This window comes from Pygocentrus nattereri, chromosome 21 (genome assembly GCF_015220715.1).
Source record: "Pygocentrus nattereri isolate fPygNat1 chromosome 21, fPygNat1.pri, whole genome shotgun sequence".
In the NCBI taxonomy this organism is placed as follows: Eukaryota; Metazoa; Chordata; class Actinopteri; order Characiformes; family Serrasalmidae; genus Pygocentrus; species Pygocentrus nattereri.
In genome coordinates, this window is record NC_051231.1 from 14,331,597 (window position 1) to 14,348,083 (window position 16,487).

The following is a 16,487-nucleotide window of genomic DNA, read 5'->3' on the forward strand; positions in this document are numbered from 1 at the left end:
GAATGTTACTTAAATGTCTAATCAATATTACATTATATACATGGGTTAATGGAAATTTAGCATTGTGCTAGTCCATGTTTAAGGCAGAGCATAAACACAATCATTAGCTTGATGCTAATATGACAGGAATTTCTATAGACAGGCTAGGGGGAATGTAGGTGTTATGCTAGTGTGTTCTAAGTAATACAAGTGGTAGCTTGATGCTAATGTTACATAGGAATTTCTGTTGGCATGCTAAAAGAAAGTAGCATTGTTAGTCCATGTTTAAGGTAGACACAATCCTTAGTTTGAGGCCAATACTACATACATTTTCTATTGACATGCTAATAGAAATGAACATTTTATGCTAGTCTGTTTTAAGGTAGAGCGTAGACACAACTGTTAGCTTGGTGCTAATATCACATAAGCATTTCTGTTTGCACACTAATGGAAAGATGGAATACCTTGAGCTTGAAAGATGTTAGTAAATTTCAAGGATAACTGGAGGGTTGAAGTTCCAGATAGTCATAAAACGGTGTGAATATGAGGCTGAGCTCAGTTTTTTCAGTGTAGTCCAGATGAAGCTGGATGTGGTTTTGTTCCAGTCAGGCTGTAAAGCGCTGCTGAATAGGATTCAGTTGGTTTCTGACCGATTACACTTTTTGTTGTTCAGCCACAGGTGCCGACTGAAACACTTGCTTTATTACAAATATCTAACCACTTCATGATGGTGGTTTAAATAGTAGGGACTTATTAACAAATGTGATCAAGCTGACCAGTTTAGTGCTGACTGATGAAGACAAAGGGAGATTAGAAACCAGCATCTTGGCTTTAACAGTGTAGATGAATATGGACTCGCTATTTGGCAAGCCACAGATCACGGTCACCCTTTTTGTGTGTTATAACTGCTTATTCATGTTTTTTAAAGCATTTGAAAGTCAAAATTTAAAACAAACTAAAAAAAATTGTCTGCCATTGTTTCATTTTAAATGGAATTTGTTACATTAAACTTCCAAATCATGGATTTGGGGAATTGCTACACCCCTACAAAGTAACGTCGCTGGGAGTGGTCGAGGCCTCAGACAGCCCACTTTTAGCCTTTGTTTTTGATGCTAAGTTCACTTATGGACCTCGGTGAGGGCAGAGCAGCCATGTGGTTTTAATTCAAGGTCACTTTCGCGCCTGCAGTGAGTGTAATGGGGATCTGCGTTCTAAAAGAACCCTCACTCTCCTCTCAGCAGAGTAACACTCAGAGAGACCAACTGGTCTGCATTTCTTTTCTCCTCATTTTCGTGTTTGTGTAGAAAGAGCTGCCAGCTTTTATGGTCTTTAGCTCCAGCCTCTCTTTTTAAGAGACACAGCTGGAGCAGCTTTTTTCCTCTCGTTTCGTAACATAACAAATCGAGCAGAATTCGCCCCCCCCAACCCCCCACCACCCCACCTCACCCCACCCCCCATTACCCACCGTTTACAGAAATACAGAGGCCGGCTGAAGGAGAGAAGGATGGAGACAAGGGAAAATGGACCGGTGGCTTCTATAAGCCTTATGTTTTTGATAGTGCACATGACCATTTCAGAGGTCAACAGAGCAGGTTTTAAACATCAAAGAGGCTCAAAGCATTCAGAAGCATTTTCAGCCCTTTCGGTTCCTCTGACCTCTTCACCCTTTCTCTGTCCTCCTGTCTCCGCTGCAAATGTCTGCAGTATAATTACTGATCAGACTTCTGCCTCTGGTCCAGCCGAGTCACCCACGCCAAGGATTAAACTGCTCTGCTCGTCAATGATAGACTAGGAGACTTTTCTCAGCTGCAGGAACTCTTTATATTTGAGTTTGGGTTACCAGGAGAACCTTCTGGAGATTTTTGAGCAAGTTACAGGTAGTTTGGGTTCTGCACTGGAACACAGTTACTCCTTTTTAATTTAAGTGATCTTTGAGGCTGAAATATTGAGCTCAGTCTAATATAATAACATCGCATCCTTAAAGTAAATAGTGGCTCTATCTAGAACCATTAATACTCAAAGAACGCTTTGCATGATTAGAGTTTTTGCAAGGGGTTCTTCAGATTGATGGAGGATGTTCTGTATAGAACCTCTTTGATATTAGTTCTATATAGCACCCTTAAGGGTTCTTCTGCTGTTCGAAGCTTGATATTGTAAACTTGCAACAGCAGAAGAATAGATATCGAGAAGATTCTTTTTTTGGTGGTAAATAGAACCTTTTTTGAAAAGGTTCTATAAAGAATCATCTACAGCACATAATACATTCATTTGAGGACCCCTTTGTGCTTTACATGTGCTGTACACAGTTCTGTATAGCACCAAAAGGGGTTCTGCTATTATTACAATGTCAAGATTATAACAACTTAACTTAAGATTTCTTTGGGAACTATTTTGTCTCAGTATGCTCTGCATGTATCCCTCCGCCACCAATGGATTTTTAGGCCAAACACTTTCAGATTCATAACCCTGAATTGATGTAAGAACTTTCTGTGAGGGGGCTTTTAGAGAATGTCTGGTTCCTCTCACCAGCGCTGTGAACACTTCAGACTTAGAACACAGTATTTCACACCAAACCACTCTGAATGACTGACTATCTAAATCTAAAATGACTGTTTACATCTCATTTAATTATGCAGAAATTTAGAAAATTCCCCTTTAGTGACATCACTGTTTACTCCTGTTTTTAGTCATGTTGCTTTCTTGTGCAATCTGATAAAAATTTGTACACAGTGTCTTGCATAGACTAAACTTGACTGTTTTTCAGCGTACTTGGACCAAGTGAATCATTAGAACATGTAGAGAACTTCACAAGCAGAGGCCACTCGTAATCAGGCTCTTGCTGCGAGGTAATAAGCTCATTGATATGCATATCAAAAACCATCTCTTCCTTTTGAAAAGTTCAAATTCCAAAAACATTAGACATTTTAATTCACTCTCGTTTTCACAGCTAGATTTGATTAAGATGAAAGTTCTGTAGAGTTTATATAGGCCTAACAATAGCAGCTGACTGTGCTGCGTGCTGTTGGATGGGACTAATATTAACTCCAGCTGTCTCGAGCCGTGTTGTGTACACATCTGGACCTGCTCCACTTTAGTGGCAGAACGAAGCGGCTCAGATTCTGTGTGTCTGTGAAGTGCGGTGTGGTGGTATTTACGCTGGGACATGTTGACTGCGACCGCCTGCTGTTCTCTCAGATAATGAGGGTTTTTGCTTGGGATAATACATCAGCATAGTGCTGCCCTCACCTTACTTAGCACTTACTCCTGAATCCTATATTTAAATTAGGAGATAAAACAGTGGTGATGATCCAAATTAGCCAAAGACACAGTCTGAAAGCTTGTCCACATTCTTTCTCTGTACAGTCGAATGCAAATATTTTGCCACCCCTGGTCAAATGACACATCTGTTGATTTTCTAAGCGGCTGATTTTTCGTCTAGGAATTTAAAATTGGCTGTAAAAGTTCCTACAGTCCGACGTGAAAATGGAAAATGAAAACACATCCTCTACAGAGAGCATGTTTTACATGACAAGTTCTCTATATTTGAGTTTAACATAATTCAAGTATTTAACATGTTCTCTGTAGAGGATGTTAACTTTTATTTACATTGAAAGATCATATAATTTGAACAGAACTTTGCTTATGATTTTATTGAGCCACAATGTAATCAAAATGTGAGTGGAAAGATAATTTTGCTGTGTGTTTTTTTTTTTTTTTTTTTTTTTTTTTTTTTTTTTGTTACTACAAGTGATAATCAATGATCATCTCTGCTTCCTAAATTGAAGTCCAGGTTCAACCTGGTTAATCTCTTAAATGGTCAGTGTCCGCCAGCAGGCCTAAAGTTTTATTACAGACTTCTGTAACCTAAGAATAGCTCAACCAGTTTGCACTGAAGTTCCTGTAGTTACTGAATAATAAAACAGTATGAAATAAGCCTGAGATTTATAAGAGTTTAACATTCTTATGATGCGTGCATATTACACACACACACACACACACACACACACACACACACACACACACACTTTATGTATGTGTGTACAGAGCTTCAGGGTTCACATGTTGACTGGCTGCTCCAGCACTGATGAACAACTATGAACTATCAAACTCTCTGGCTGTGGCTGAAGCAAAACGATGACCTTTGGAGTTCATTATCTATTTTTCCCCTGATCATGAGACCCCCAAATTTGATTTTGAGAAAGTGACGGCATCCCAGAGCTTAACTCGGGGCTCTCAGACCCCCCCGGGCTCCTGTATTTTGCACTTTGTATACGCATTGGTGTAAATGTGGGCCACTTTTGTGTTGATCTCACTTTGCTAGAATTTGTCTATCTTTCTGTTGGAGCTCAGTAGCATTTTTAAAATGGTGTAGTATTTTTGCTGGACTAAACTGAGCACACTGCAGGAAATGTGAGCTGCGGTGGGTCTGTTTATGCTGGGGGGGGGTATTTGTAGGGGGTAGTGGGTACACATCCTCCTGGACTGATGGAGTATTTCCTGGGACGTTGAGCCAGGGGGCTGAAAATAAAGCATGTGTGGGTCTTTGTGAGAGTGAAGGAAGCTTGTGTGTGTTGCAGCGGTGTTGACCCACTGCATGCCTGTAACCCGAATCCATCCCAGCTCACATCCACTAATGTAAATGACTGTCTCATTGACAGCATGTGTGAGATTCTGACCTCTCTCTCCCTTCGCTCTACTTTTACATGTCTTTGGAGGAGTGGGTATCAGAATGGGCCTCTAGCCCCTCTGTTCCATTCTATTTACTTCTTTCCATTACTAACTATGTCAGATTGCTCATAGTGTAGGTTCAGAGTCCTTATGAAACTGAAATGTAACAGTGAGAAGATTTATGTTAACAGTGACACATTCACTAAGACATAATTTCAGCAACCTTTTGCTAGAGTTTAACACTGTGTCCACTCACTGTCCACTCTATTAGACACCCCTCCCTTGTTGGTCCACCTTGTAGATGTAAAGTCAGAGATAATAGCTCAACTGCTGCTGCACAGTTTGTGTTGGTCATCCTGGACACTACCCACAGGACGCTGTTGGCTGGATGTTTTTGGTTCTCAGTCCAGTGGCGACACCGGAATTGTTTAAAAGGTTGGTTGGTTGGTTGGTGTAGTGGTTAACACCTTTGCCTTCTATACTGTAGAATGGGGTTCAATCCCTGACCAGGGCAAGCACCCTACACTATACCAATAAGGGTCCTTGGGCAAGACTCCTAACACCACCTTGGCCTACCTGTGTAAAAAATGATCAAATTGTAAGTCGCTCTGGATAAGAGCGTCAGCCAAATGCCATAAAGATAAAGTTAAAGGTAAAAGCTCCAGCAGCACTGCTGTGTCTGATCCACTCTCACCTGCGCAACACATTGTAGCACACCACCACCACATCAGTGTAACTGCAGTGCTGAGAATGAACCATCTCCAAAATAATACTTGCTCTGTGGGTGTCCTGACCATTGAAAAACAGGGTAATAAAGAGATGCAGAGAAACAGATGGACTACAGTCTGTAACTGTAGAACAACAAAGTGCTCCTATCTGGTCAGTGGAGAGCTGATATAATGGACAGTGAAGGTGTAGGTATGAGGAGGTGATTGGTGTTTAATGTGACTTTGGCTTCTGTCAATGTGCTAATGAGCTTCATGTGGTCTTTTAGCCCAACGAATCAACACTGAAGTTCCAGTATCAGTACAGGCGTTATAGCCAGACGTTCTGAGCCTGAGACTGCAGTCATAATAACCTCCCTGAATCTCACCTTTTCACCCTCTTCCTTTATCTCTTTAGGCTCTTTACTGGCACTTGGTGCTTCATTGTGATGCATGAGTTTCACAACAGTGATGGTTTCAACATCTGGTCTGCTCATCAGAGCCTTCTGTGTGTTTCTTTATGCATGCTAGCTAGCATGCGGTCAGAAAGTCATTTAAATGAGAAAGCAAAAAGAAAGCAGTTCCAGGTTCAGGGGTTTATGTTCAGCGTACAATCATGTGAGCACGATCACAGTAATGACTTTACAGTATGTGTTATGAATCATACAGTGACCCCACATAACCCCCCACCCCCCTTCAAGGCTTCACAGCAGTGGAATGTCCTAAAATAACCACCGCTCAATTTTTATTTTGACAAAAGCACAAATAAACAAGTCCTCTGTGGTCACCTTAGACATTTGACAAACATCTGGGCTGGAAAAAATATTCTGTATGTATTCTTTAAATTTTACTACTCAGCTGTTAAAAATGCACTTTGGATCTAATTCGGGAGCTGAAATGGCAACAACCTTAACCAGTCGATGACTCTTCAACTAGAACCGAGTGAAATATGACACAGAAACCTCTCTGCTCCAAATCAGAATGACTCTGTTCTCTCTACTTTCTTTGCAGGTTTATACACTAGTATTCAAAAGCTTGCCTTCTTAACAACTTGGGTTAGTTTATGCAAAAATAACTCACACAGTTTGGATTTAAATGTTGCAAACTATTTGCCAGAAAGTTGGAAGTATAGAATTCTCTAAATAGAATTGTCTTAATATGCTGAAGCATCAAGATTTTTCCCTTCACTGAAAAACAAACCCATAGCATCATCCTTCCTCCACCAAACTTTACAGTTGGCACAATGAAGTCAGGCAGGTAACATTCATCCTTCAGACTGCCCAATAGAGAAGTGTGGTTAGTCACACCACAGAGAATACATTCTGCTCTAGAGTCCAGTGGTGGCATGCTTTACACCACTCCGTCCAACACTTGGCCTTTGAATGGTGATATAATGCTTGTATATAGCTGCTTAGCCATGGAAATCCATGCAATGAAGCTTCTGGTGCACAGTTTTTGTACTGTTGTTAGTTACTGAGTCAGCAGATCGTTGTCGTACAGATACTCTGTAACTTTACGTGGTCTGACAGTTCATGACTGAGATGCTCCTAAACACTAATTATGGAATATCTAGGAGGGAAGAAATTTTTAACTTTTAACAATGGTGGCATCTTATTACAGTACCATGCTCAAATTCTGTGAGCTGTTAGAATGACCCATTCTTTCACTAATGTTTGTGACGGTAGGCTGCGTGGCTAGAATAGTGAAGTAACCAGGATTACTGTTTAATCCATGCTATGCTTTATTTTATATTTAACTTGTTATTAATGTTTTTTAATGTGCTTTGATAGTACTTGACAGTCCTGAGCTTATGCAGCCCTGAAATTGAAAGAAGACAGAACTGAAGATGGAATGAATTTGTGCACTCGGTGTAATTGTTGGACATGAATCCAAAACCCTGCTGAGGGAGGAAAATTCTAGACAGCCTACGGAGGCAATTATGTAACAAAATCCAGCAGGCCTTTCAAACGCTGAACGTCAGACATTCCTGGATTTTTCACCCTTAGATGTTTACCAAAAAATCTGTTTTAGTCGGAGTCCTTCAGTTTTGTTGCTGTTGATTGGTGGCAGTGGATCTGGTGGCAATGTTTGTCTTGTTGGTTGTTATGGTAGATAGTGGAATTGTTGATGGTTGGTGGTGGTGGTTGGTGATAGTTGTGTTGGTTGTAGTGATGAAGTTGTTGATGGGTGTTTGATAGTTGATGGTGGCTTTGAGGATTGTTTTTGGTGGTGATTATGATGGTTGTGGTGGTTTTGATAGGTGTTGGTGGTTATGATTGTTGGTGGTTGTGGGTGGTGATGGTTGTGGTGGTAATGATTGGTGGTTGTGGTGTTTATGATTGGTTGTGGTGGTGGGTGGAGGTTATGGTTGTTGGTGGTGATGGTAGTGGTGGTTATGATGGGTGCTGTTGGTGGTGGTTATGACTTTTGGCGTTGGTGGTGATTTGTTAATGTCTGTTTGTGTGTGGTAGTTGTTGCATTAATTCTTGATGTATTTTAAATAAAAACAGCAGTCATTTATTTAGTTTTAGGGCTTTTCATCCATCAGCTGTACTTGTTCTATGTTAAAGATCTTTGCTGGTAATTTATTTTATCTATAATTTTTCTGTCTTAGCAAAAAATGAAGCTTGTGAAAATTAGAGAGGTGAATACCACCGTAACAAACAAGTCCACAAGTATCTTGATCACCCTGGCCCTGGTTATTACTTTCACTTAAGAATGTCTCTTGTTAATAGGATGTTGTGATACCACTATGACTGCCCGTTTCTCAGGCAGTGCTCCAGACTACAGAACCTGGCTGTTTTAGGGTGTGCTGGGAAGAGGCTTGACGGGAGGGAAAGTGGTTTGGAACACATCCTCATTTGACTCCAAATAGAGAACCAGTGAAAAGAGGGAGCATTTTTGCCCCTTTTCACAGCCAAACCAGAACAAGATGTCCTTTGATGGCCTGTAGACTTGTTGCATCACTGGCGTTGGTCTGGGAACGCTGACCTGGATATTTGTGGGCAGGCTGATCAAACTCAGAGGCTGAAAGACTAGAACTGTTTGAGAAAGAGACTTTATATCAAGCACAAACGAGCGGGAAGCAAGAGAACCTGAGGGAACCTGGCCTAATGGAAAGATACAGAAAGTCTAGAAAAACAAGAACGGGAGATGTTCAGGCAGGTTATTCTTAAAAACAAGACGCCAGCCTGTGCGGGGAGACAGACTGGCACACTAAAGCTGGGCTGAGAGCTACCGGAATTCGTAAAAAAATATTTACACCGAGAAAGGGCCTGTATCCTACATTTATCTTCAATTTTACACTTTATGTAGTTTTATGTACCAAAAATGTTCGTAATTCACTGTTACATGATCTTCCAAGCTTTCTTCATCCCTCAAAATTAACAAGGCTGTTTTTGTTACTGTACCTTTTAAGACTAAAATATGTAAATGACCTCTGTTTTGATTGGTTGCCCTGTATTGCATCTTACAAAACTGGAAAAAAGTGGAAACGGTCCTAATAACTTCAGTTTGAGGCTTTGAAACCTTAACAGGGAAGGAAATACATTTTCATTCTTCTGGGCCCTTTAACAGAAAGCGAAGTGTGTTTCCCCAGCTAGCCACATCGTAACTTACTTAATTGCATACCTTACTGTAAAACAGTTAGTTTGTGATGAGTTAGTTCGCTTGATATGTTCACTAAATGATGTTAAGTCTTGTTCTATTTATTCTTTACAAGTACAGTTTCAAACTGAAAGAAATGTAATGTTTATTAGTACTTTTCTGAGTTTTCCTTTGTGCTTTAGCTGAGCTCTGCGTTGTCTTCCCGGTGTGTGGAAGCAGTTAGACGGCAGCAGTAATCTTTCTGTTTCTGACTTAATAGATGATGAACCCACCAAAGCATGAGACGCAGCTCTATGTTGCCCTCTGGAGGAGAACAGAGTGCAGACGGCTCATGGTTTTTAAATGTATCAAGAGAAACTCATTTGCCTAATCCTAATTTAGTGTTTAATATTTTTACACTTTCATGTCTATTTGAAAAATTAGAAATTTTTACTGTATATTTTCCCTAAATGTCTATAAAACAGACTAGGGATTCAACAATATAGGAATCTTTATCTTATTATCTGCTGATACTTATAAAAACATCGATAAAATGTACAAAAGGTAGGATTAAGTCTACCTGGTTTACTGTTTATTCTTAGGGTAATATGTAGGGTTATGATTAAAAATAATGGTGCAGTAACCCAGCACCACTCAAACATTCTGCTCTTCCAGAATGCAATAAATACGCCATCAAATTTGTAAATACTGGTCAAAACTAAACATGTCCAATGCTGATCGTAAGTGAGCAATACCAATATAATTCTGATAACATTTGCGTGTCTTTATTTTTATATCAAGTACAGTTATGTGTGCTGCAGTTAGTTTTATCATTAACTCCCCTGTCCATACAGTCCTTATATGGAAACTACATTTTTGAAGTAATTGTTTTTGTGATCCCATTGCCTTTTCAGGCTGAGAAAGCCTGACAGGGTTACTTAGGCCTCTTGGTCATTCTGCGCTCCCCAAGGAACACTACCCCCAGGCCTGGCTCTGGGGATAGGTCTCGGTAACGCTCTCCCAGGCAAAATCCCTCTTGATCATAGGGGATTGTGGAATAAGTTAGTCTGAGTCTTCACCCCAGACCTGTTTGCCCTAGGAGACGTTTTTAGAAGCATATTGCAGCAGACGACTTGGCTCTGAAGTTGAAGTATCTCTGGGTCTCGTTCATGAGGGAAGAAGGAAGGTGAGATCGACCACAGGCTGGGACTGTAGTGGTAAAGGGGGAGCTGAGCTATAAGGCAAAGATCTGTTTACCGGTCGGCCTGCATCTCAAACCTCACTTCTGGTCATGTGCTTTGGTTAATGACCGAAAGAATGAGATTGCACATACAAGTGGTGAAAATGAGCTTCCTTCACAGGGCTACACTCTACTGACAGGGTGAGGAGCTTGGTCCTCCAGGAGGAGCTCAGAATAGAGATGCCACTTCTCCACATTGCGAGGAGCCAGTTGAAGTGGTTTAGGAATCTGATCAGGATGCCCCCTGGCTGCCTCCCAGTGGAGGATTACAGGCATGGCTGATTGGGATGAGACCCCAAGGTCATCCAAGGACCCACTGGAAGGATTATATCTCTTGGGATCCCCCAGAATGAGCTGGAGGACATTGCAGGGGAAAGGGTCACATTGTGCATCATCATGTGAATCGCAATTTTAGCATTTTGTCCATATTGGGAAGCTCTGTGTGCTTCTGTGTGTTTTCTGGGTTAAATGTTCTCAGCCTTCAGTCTGTAATGATCAGTTTCCTCCTTCAGCCCAAGTTGGCTAATGAGCAGTTGTTAGGTACACTGTCTGATACTCTAACGTGTAGTTAGGCACTGGCAAAAACAGGTATTACTGAGGCAGATGGGCCAGTCTTACTCAGGGTGTCAATTACAGGGGAGTTTAGGTGGATTGAATATCCTATTTACAATTACACTTAGCAAGCAATTTCAATGGTGAACACCCAAAAATCAGTTTACCATACAGTGGACTACACCTTCTCTTAATTGTGAATGGTCTCAGGCTTCACTCCCTCATATACATTCATTTAGTGTGAAGAGCAGTATAGATCTCCACCAATACCGTATCGGTAGGGGTGTAACAATATGCAAATTTCACGATACGAGGCATATTGTCATTTTGCATCACAATAGAATGTTTTTTAAAGAAAAGAAAAAGATGAATAAAAACAAATTTTTGGATTAATTTTAGTAAAGCACTTTTTCATAGGGATGATGGACACTAGTCATTTTCTTAAAAAATGACGATCTAGATAAAAGCAAACAAGAAATGTAAGCTATAAAGCTGCATCTCAACTTTTGCAAAGCCTTAACTCTTTTAATTGGACTGAAACTGTTAACATACATAGTTCATTTTCTTAGAGCCACTAGGTTGTTAGTTACCTTCACGGTGGGCTAGGAAAATGTGTAAATAGTAGCAGTGAGGGGAGGAAAAAGACTTGTGTTAAAAACATTCTTAATCGACATTTATTTAATCATAGAACTCTAGTCTGTTTCGTGCAGAAGCTGTTTCTGTCTTCAGTGTCAGTTATGGAGCATGGACACAGTGTGAAATGCAGCAGAATAATTAATAAAGCAGCTGTAATAATTCATTGTGTATTATGTTTGCTTTTGCAGCCCCAAAGACGTGCAGCCCCAAACAGTTTGTGTGCAAGGACCAGGTGACCTGTATCTCTAAAGGCTGGAGGTGTGACGGAGAGAAAGACTGTCCTGATGGATCTGACGAGGCTCCAGATGTCTGTAAGTCCAACATGTTTATCTTTGGGAGTTTAAAGCCTCGCTTGAGTCTTCAGTTGCTGGATCATACAGGTCCCACGCTCTCTGTGATCATCAGAATAAAATTTCTCAGCTAATTTCAAGCATAAAAATCCACAAGATGAAGAGGTTCTCACCAGACACAACCATCTTAAGGGTCCACCTCATGATCAGGACATTGCTGGGTTCTTGGGGGTGGGAAGAATAATCAGTTCTGAGATGTGTCGTGATTTTCACATTTGAAAAATTCTGCGTTGCTGCACAAAGTATAGAATATCAAAAATTCTTTAGTGTGTTCAGTAGCCAATACTTACAGCATCTTTCTTTGCAAATTGTAAGTTATAAAATAAAAAAAAATTGTGCTGCTAGCAGGTTGTTTCAAACACAGTGACTTTAAGTGATAAAAATGCTTTACATAATGTTGTTGCGTTAAAAAAAAAAAAAAAAAAAAAAATACTGCCGTCACACAACTTTGTATTGGTTTATTTTTTTTAAGAAAAAACGTTGCAAAACCTTAGCAACCACCTGAGATATCATAGCAGCAGCCTAGCTGCACCTTAACAGCCAAATGAGATGCCATACAACAGTCTTCCAAAACCTAAGCAATGACCCAGGATACCACAGCAGCTGCCTAGCAACACCTTAGCAAACACCTGGGATACCATAGCAGCTGCCTAGCAACACCATAACAGCCACTTAGTATACCATAGCAACAACCTTACAAAACCTTAGCAGTCACCTGGGATAACGTAGCAACTGTCTAGCATCACCTTAGCAACCACATGGGATGCTATGCCAAAGGACTAACAACACCTTAGCAACCACATGGGATGATATCATAGCAGCATCCTACCAAGATGCCAGTTAGTGTTCTCCTCAGTGTGTTCAGCTGTCCAGTGACTTTACATTAGAGGCAGTTTGAGCAGATGCGGTGGCTTTGACTCTGAAGAAGCCCGTGTTTGCCTTTGCCCTCCATGTGCTGTTGGTATCACGTCATTGAGAGAGTCCTAACTAGTGGGCAGAATCAAATATGACAAAATTGGGAAAAAATTATGTTAGATAAATAAATAAATAAAAATCAAATTATTGTTACATTTCAGATTTTGCTGAATCAGTTCCTAGAGAATCATAATTTAATTAAATTGAGATGAATATAAATTCATAAATCTAGAAACTAGTGACCAATCAGTCTGACCAGAGCTTGGCAGCTAATACAAAAGGAGAAACCATCTTAAATGAAGTCTCACTGCACTGTGCGTCACTGTAGAATGATTAATGAAACTCAAAGTTTTCACCCAACACTAATACAGATCAGCGTTCCTCTCCGAACCACTGAGAACACCGTAAACAGGTTTGTAAGGGGAAAAAAAAGGCTGCGATAGTGTGGGAAGCTTTGAGAGGTTTTAGCTGGATATTCTGGCCCTTAAGTATCGTACAGCTGTTCACTGTCAAGTGATAGGAGTTATCGTGGCTTTGTTTTTATTGTGCGATGACCGGCCTGTTAGCCAAATGACTGGACCTGCTGGACCATTCGTTCCTTTTGTTTAGTCTGATCTGCTTCAGCTGCTTCAGAGTGCCACGGTTTCAGATGTGTGATGGTGGGTGCTCTGTTATTTAGGAAAGCAGTGGGGATTACAGTGAGTGCACTGTAATAGTGAGTGAGTACAGTGAGTCACATGTTTATAGGCCTGTTTAAGGCAGTGATTTTGGAGATCTCAATTAAGAATAGGGTGAAATTGTGCGCATGTGTTAGTGGTGTGCTGAAATTTCTAAGCTGAAATGGTAAATACACATTTACAGCATTTGGCAGATGCGCTCATCCAAAGCGACTTACACTCTGATCATTTTACACAGGTAAGCCAAGGTGGTGTTAGGAGTCTTGCCCAAGGACTCTTATTGGTATAGTGTAGGGTGTTTACACAGGCGGGGAATTGAATGAAATTCAGAAAAGGGCCAAAAACCTTTTTACAGTATTATGTAAATTTTTTAAGCACCTGATTATTTAATTTAAAAAGTGGTTTATCTTGGCAAAAAGTGTTTTTATTTGCTCAGGAAAAATGCACAGTATAGTACACAGTCAAACACCATTCAGACCCTTTGAATATTTACAAGCATTATTAAAATGGAGGAGATATTACGACTAGATATTAACAATCTTTTTATTTTATTTAAAGATGTTTTTTAGTCTGTCGGCAGAGCGTTAGTTTAGCCACACCCCTGCATTTTAGAGCAAGAAGCGAGGCTGTATACCCGTCCACATGGTGAGCAGTTAGATTCCATTGTTTCAAAGCAAATGTGTCCCAAAGTCTGAAAATCAGTGTGGAACATTAAGATTTGTCACTGTCAAAACCCAGATCTTTTTTGTGTTTTAATGAAAACGATGCTGTACAGCTGTTCAAAGCTGTGTTTGCTAGTCATGTACTGGCTGCATTTTTAAAAAATTTTTTAAATCTCAAAATGAGCTAAAATTGCCACTACTGAAACACCTGGTAAACTCTGGGCAGTGTTATTATTATTTTAATAGATGGAACGTTTAGATTTTTTAAAACAAAATAAGCATAATTAAGGTATACAGTCACTCTGAACTGTTTTTATCTATAGTGCAAGATCAGTTCAGAGTCTGAAATGTGTTTTTAGCTCTGACTCTAAATGATCCATATACACATTTTTGTTGCTCGCGCTGAACCTGTGCCTGCCTTCAGCACTACATCGTAGCATAGTCATCTGGCAGGTACTTCAATAGAGCTTAAAAAAGCTGCTGTGTGTTAATGAGGTAGAAAAGTTACCTTTTTGTTCAAGCTGTAGTTCTGATTGTTTCCTCTAATGGTAGTGAGGGGCAAATTATATGTTGGTTACAAAGGTGAGCAATTTTCTTTGACTAATCTTCATACCTCCATATTAATTACTTTCTAGTTCACTTTTGTTGTAGCTCAAGCTGAAGTAAAAGAAAATGAATGTTGCAATTAATCTGCTCCCCACACCCACTCCAGCACTGCCCCAATTTTATACTATTACGTTTGGGTCTCATAAAAAGCGTCTTATCATAATTCTCTGCAGCACTGAGATAAATGAGGTGTTGTTTATGCACAGCGTTTATAAGATGCCATTAAACAGTCTGTTTACTGAGACCAAAGCCTGTACTGTCTTATCAAAGAGCTTCCTTTTTCCTTTTTCATTTTTCTTTTCTTTTCATAATGTTCTTTTTACATTTGTTGGCAAAGGGGGCCTGGGCTTGTTTTGGTCACTGAAGTACAAACAAAGTCCACTGGTCGTAGTGATTTGAAGGTTTACTCAGTAAATTAACACCTGTGTGCACCAATTAGATAACGAAGTTTTTTGTTAGAAGTCAAAGTAGTGAAGCTGAAGTCAAATGAACAAATATACTGCAGTGAACATTTAAAACACAAAATATCTTATTTTATTTTAAGCAGAATATTAGTCACTAATTGCATGCACTGTTGCTGTATACAGGGTGTCCCAAAAAACTGACATCATTTGAGATGTGAATATCTGAGTAACTACGTGTCCTGGCAAACAAAAGTAACAGGTTTCATGTTGAACAAGATCAGATTTATTTTAAAAATTTTATCAAAATTTTGAATGAGAAATTCAGAGGGACGTAGATTTTATAGCCGATTTCACAGCTTCAAAAATGTTTTTTTTTTTTCTTCATTGAATTTTCTCGAAGATGGATGCTGCACACTCTTGTTTGACTGTGCTTGAGCATATTCTAATACATACAATGCCTTTTCATTTCTAGTGAATGCCATTCTTCAACCTGGAATTTTTTTTTTTTTTTTTTTAAATTACACTTGGTTAGTTTTTACACATTTAGTTATTTTGCTACATTGGAGATCATTAGAGGGAGAATTGGCTATGTTATTAGACTATGAAATGATGTCAAACCCTGTGTGTGTGTGTGTGTGTGTGTGTGTGTGTGTGTGTGTGTGTGTGTGTGTGTGTGTGTGTGTGTACAAATCCAATTCCACGATTCTAATATAAACAACTTTTAAAGAAATTTAAATTCAGTTAAATTGAATTAAAAGGCAGCACAAAAACACAATATTTGGTGGTTTACCCTTTTATGAACTTTGTAATTTTAGTAATATATACTTGCTACCTTTCTTTTTAACAGCAATTAATAATCATTTGGGGACGATCCACTTCTTCTGTTATTGAAGTCCTCAGCTAGGCAGCCATACAGGGCTTTTGTCATTTTTTTTGAACTTGGTAAGAGAAATTTTCAGTAGAAGACTGACTGATTGGTTCTGGACTGCAGGCAGATCAGTCTAGCACCCTCACTCTCTGATTACCCAGCCATGCTGCTGTAACATGTGCAAGATGTTTCTTGGTGAAACTGAAATAAGCGTGACATCTCTGAAAAAGACAGCGTCTAAAAGGCAGTGTATGTTGCTCCAAAATGTGTTCAGTGTTAATGGAGCTTTTGCAGATGTGCAGGTTACCCAATAATACCCCCCACACACCGCGGCAAATGACAGATTTAGAACTTTACACTGGTAACAGCCTGGATACTCCTTTTCTTCTTTGGCCTGGAGAAATCAACATTCTTTATCCCAGCTTCCATTCTTTTCAGGAGACTCCCTTTCAGTTTCTCAAAGAAAGACACACCTCCAAAGTTCAGTCTTAGAAGTTAGTTTTCTGAAGTGTTTGAAATACATTCTGTGATGTTGAGGTCTGGACTCTGGGATGGTCAGTCCATTGTTCAGCTTCTTTGCTTGATGTGTCTGTCTCCTTCTTGACCGCTACACATCCTTTCAGACCCATAGTGCTGAGTTG

General features: G+C 39.8%; 1 protein-coding gene across 7 annotated transcripts in view; it reads left to right on the forward strand.

The window, feature by feature from the left end:
• Positions 1 to 16,487, forward strand: part of lrp1aa (low density lipoprotein receptor-related protein 1Aa) — a 258,171-nt gene that overhangs the window by 21,509 nt on the left and 220,175 nt on the right. For all 7 annotated transcript variants that reach the window (XM_037532351.1, XM_037532352.1, XM_037532353.1 and 4 more), the window contains exon 2: positions 11,553 to 11,675. In XM_037532351.1, the coding sequence (XP_037388248.1) occupies positions 11,553 to 11,675 (123 nt within the window). The remainder of the gene's footprint in view (positions 1 to 11,552; positions 11,676 to 16,487) is intronic.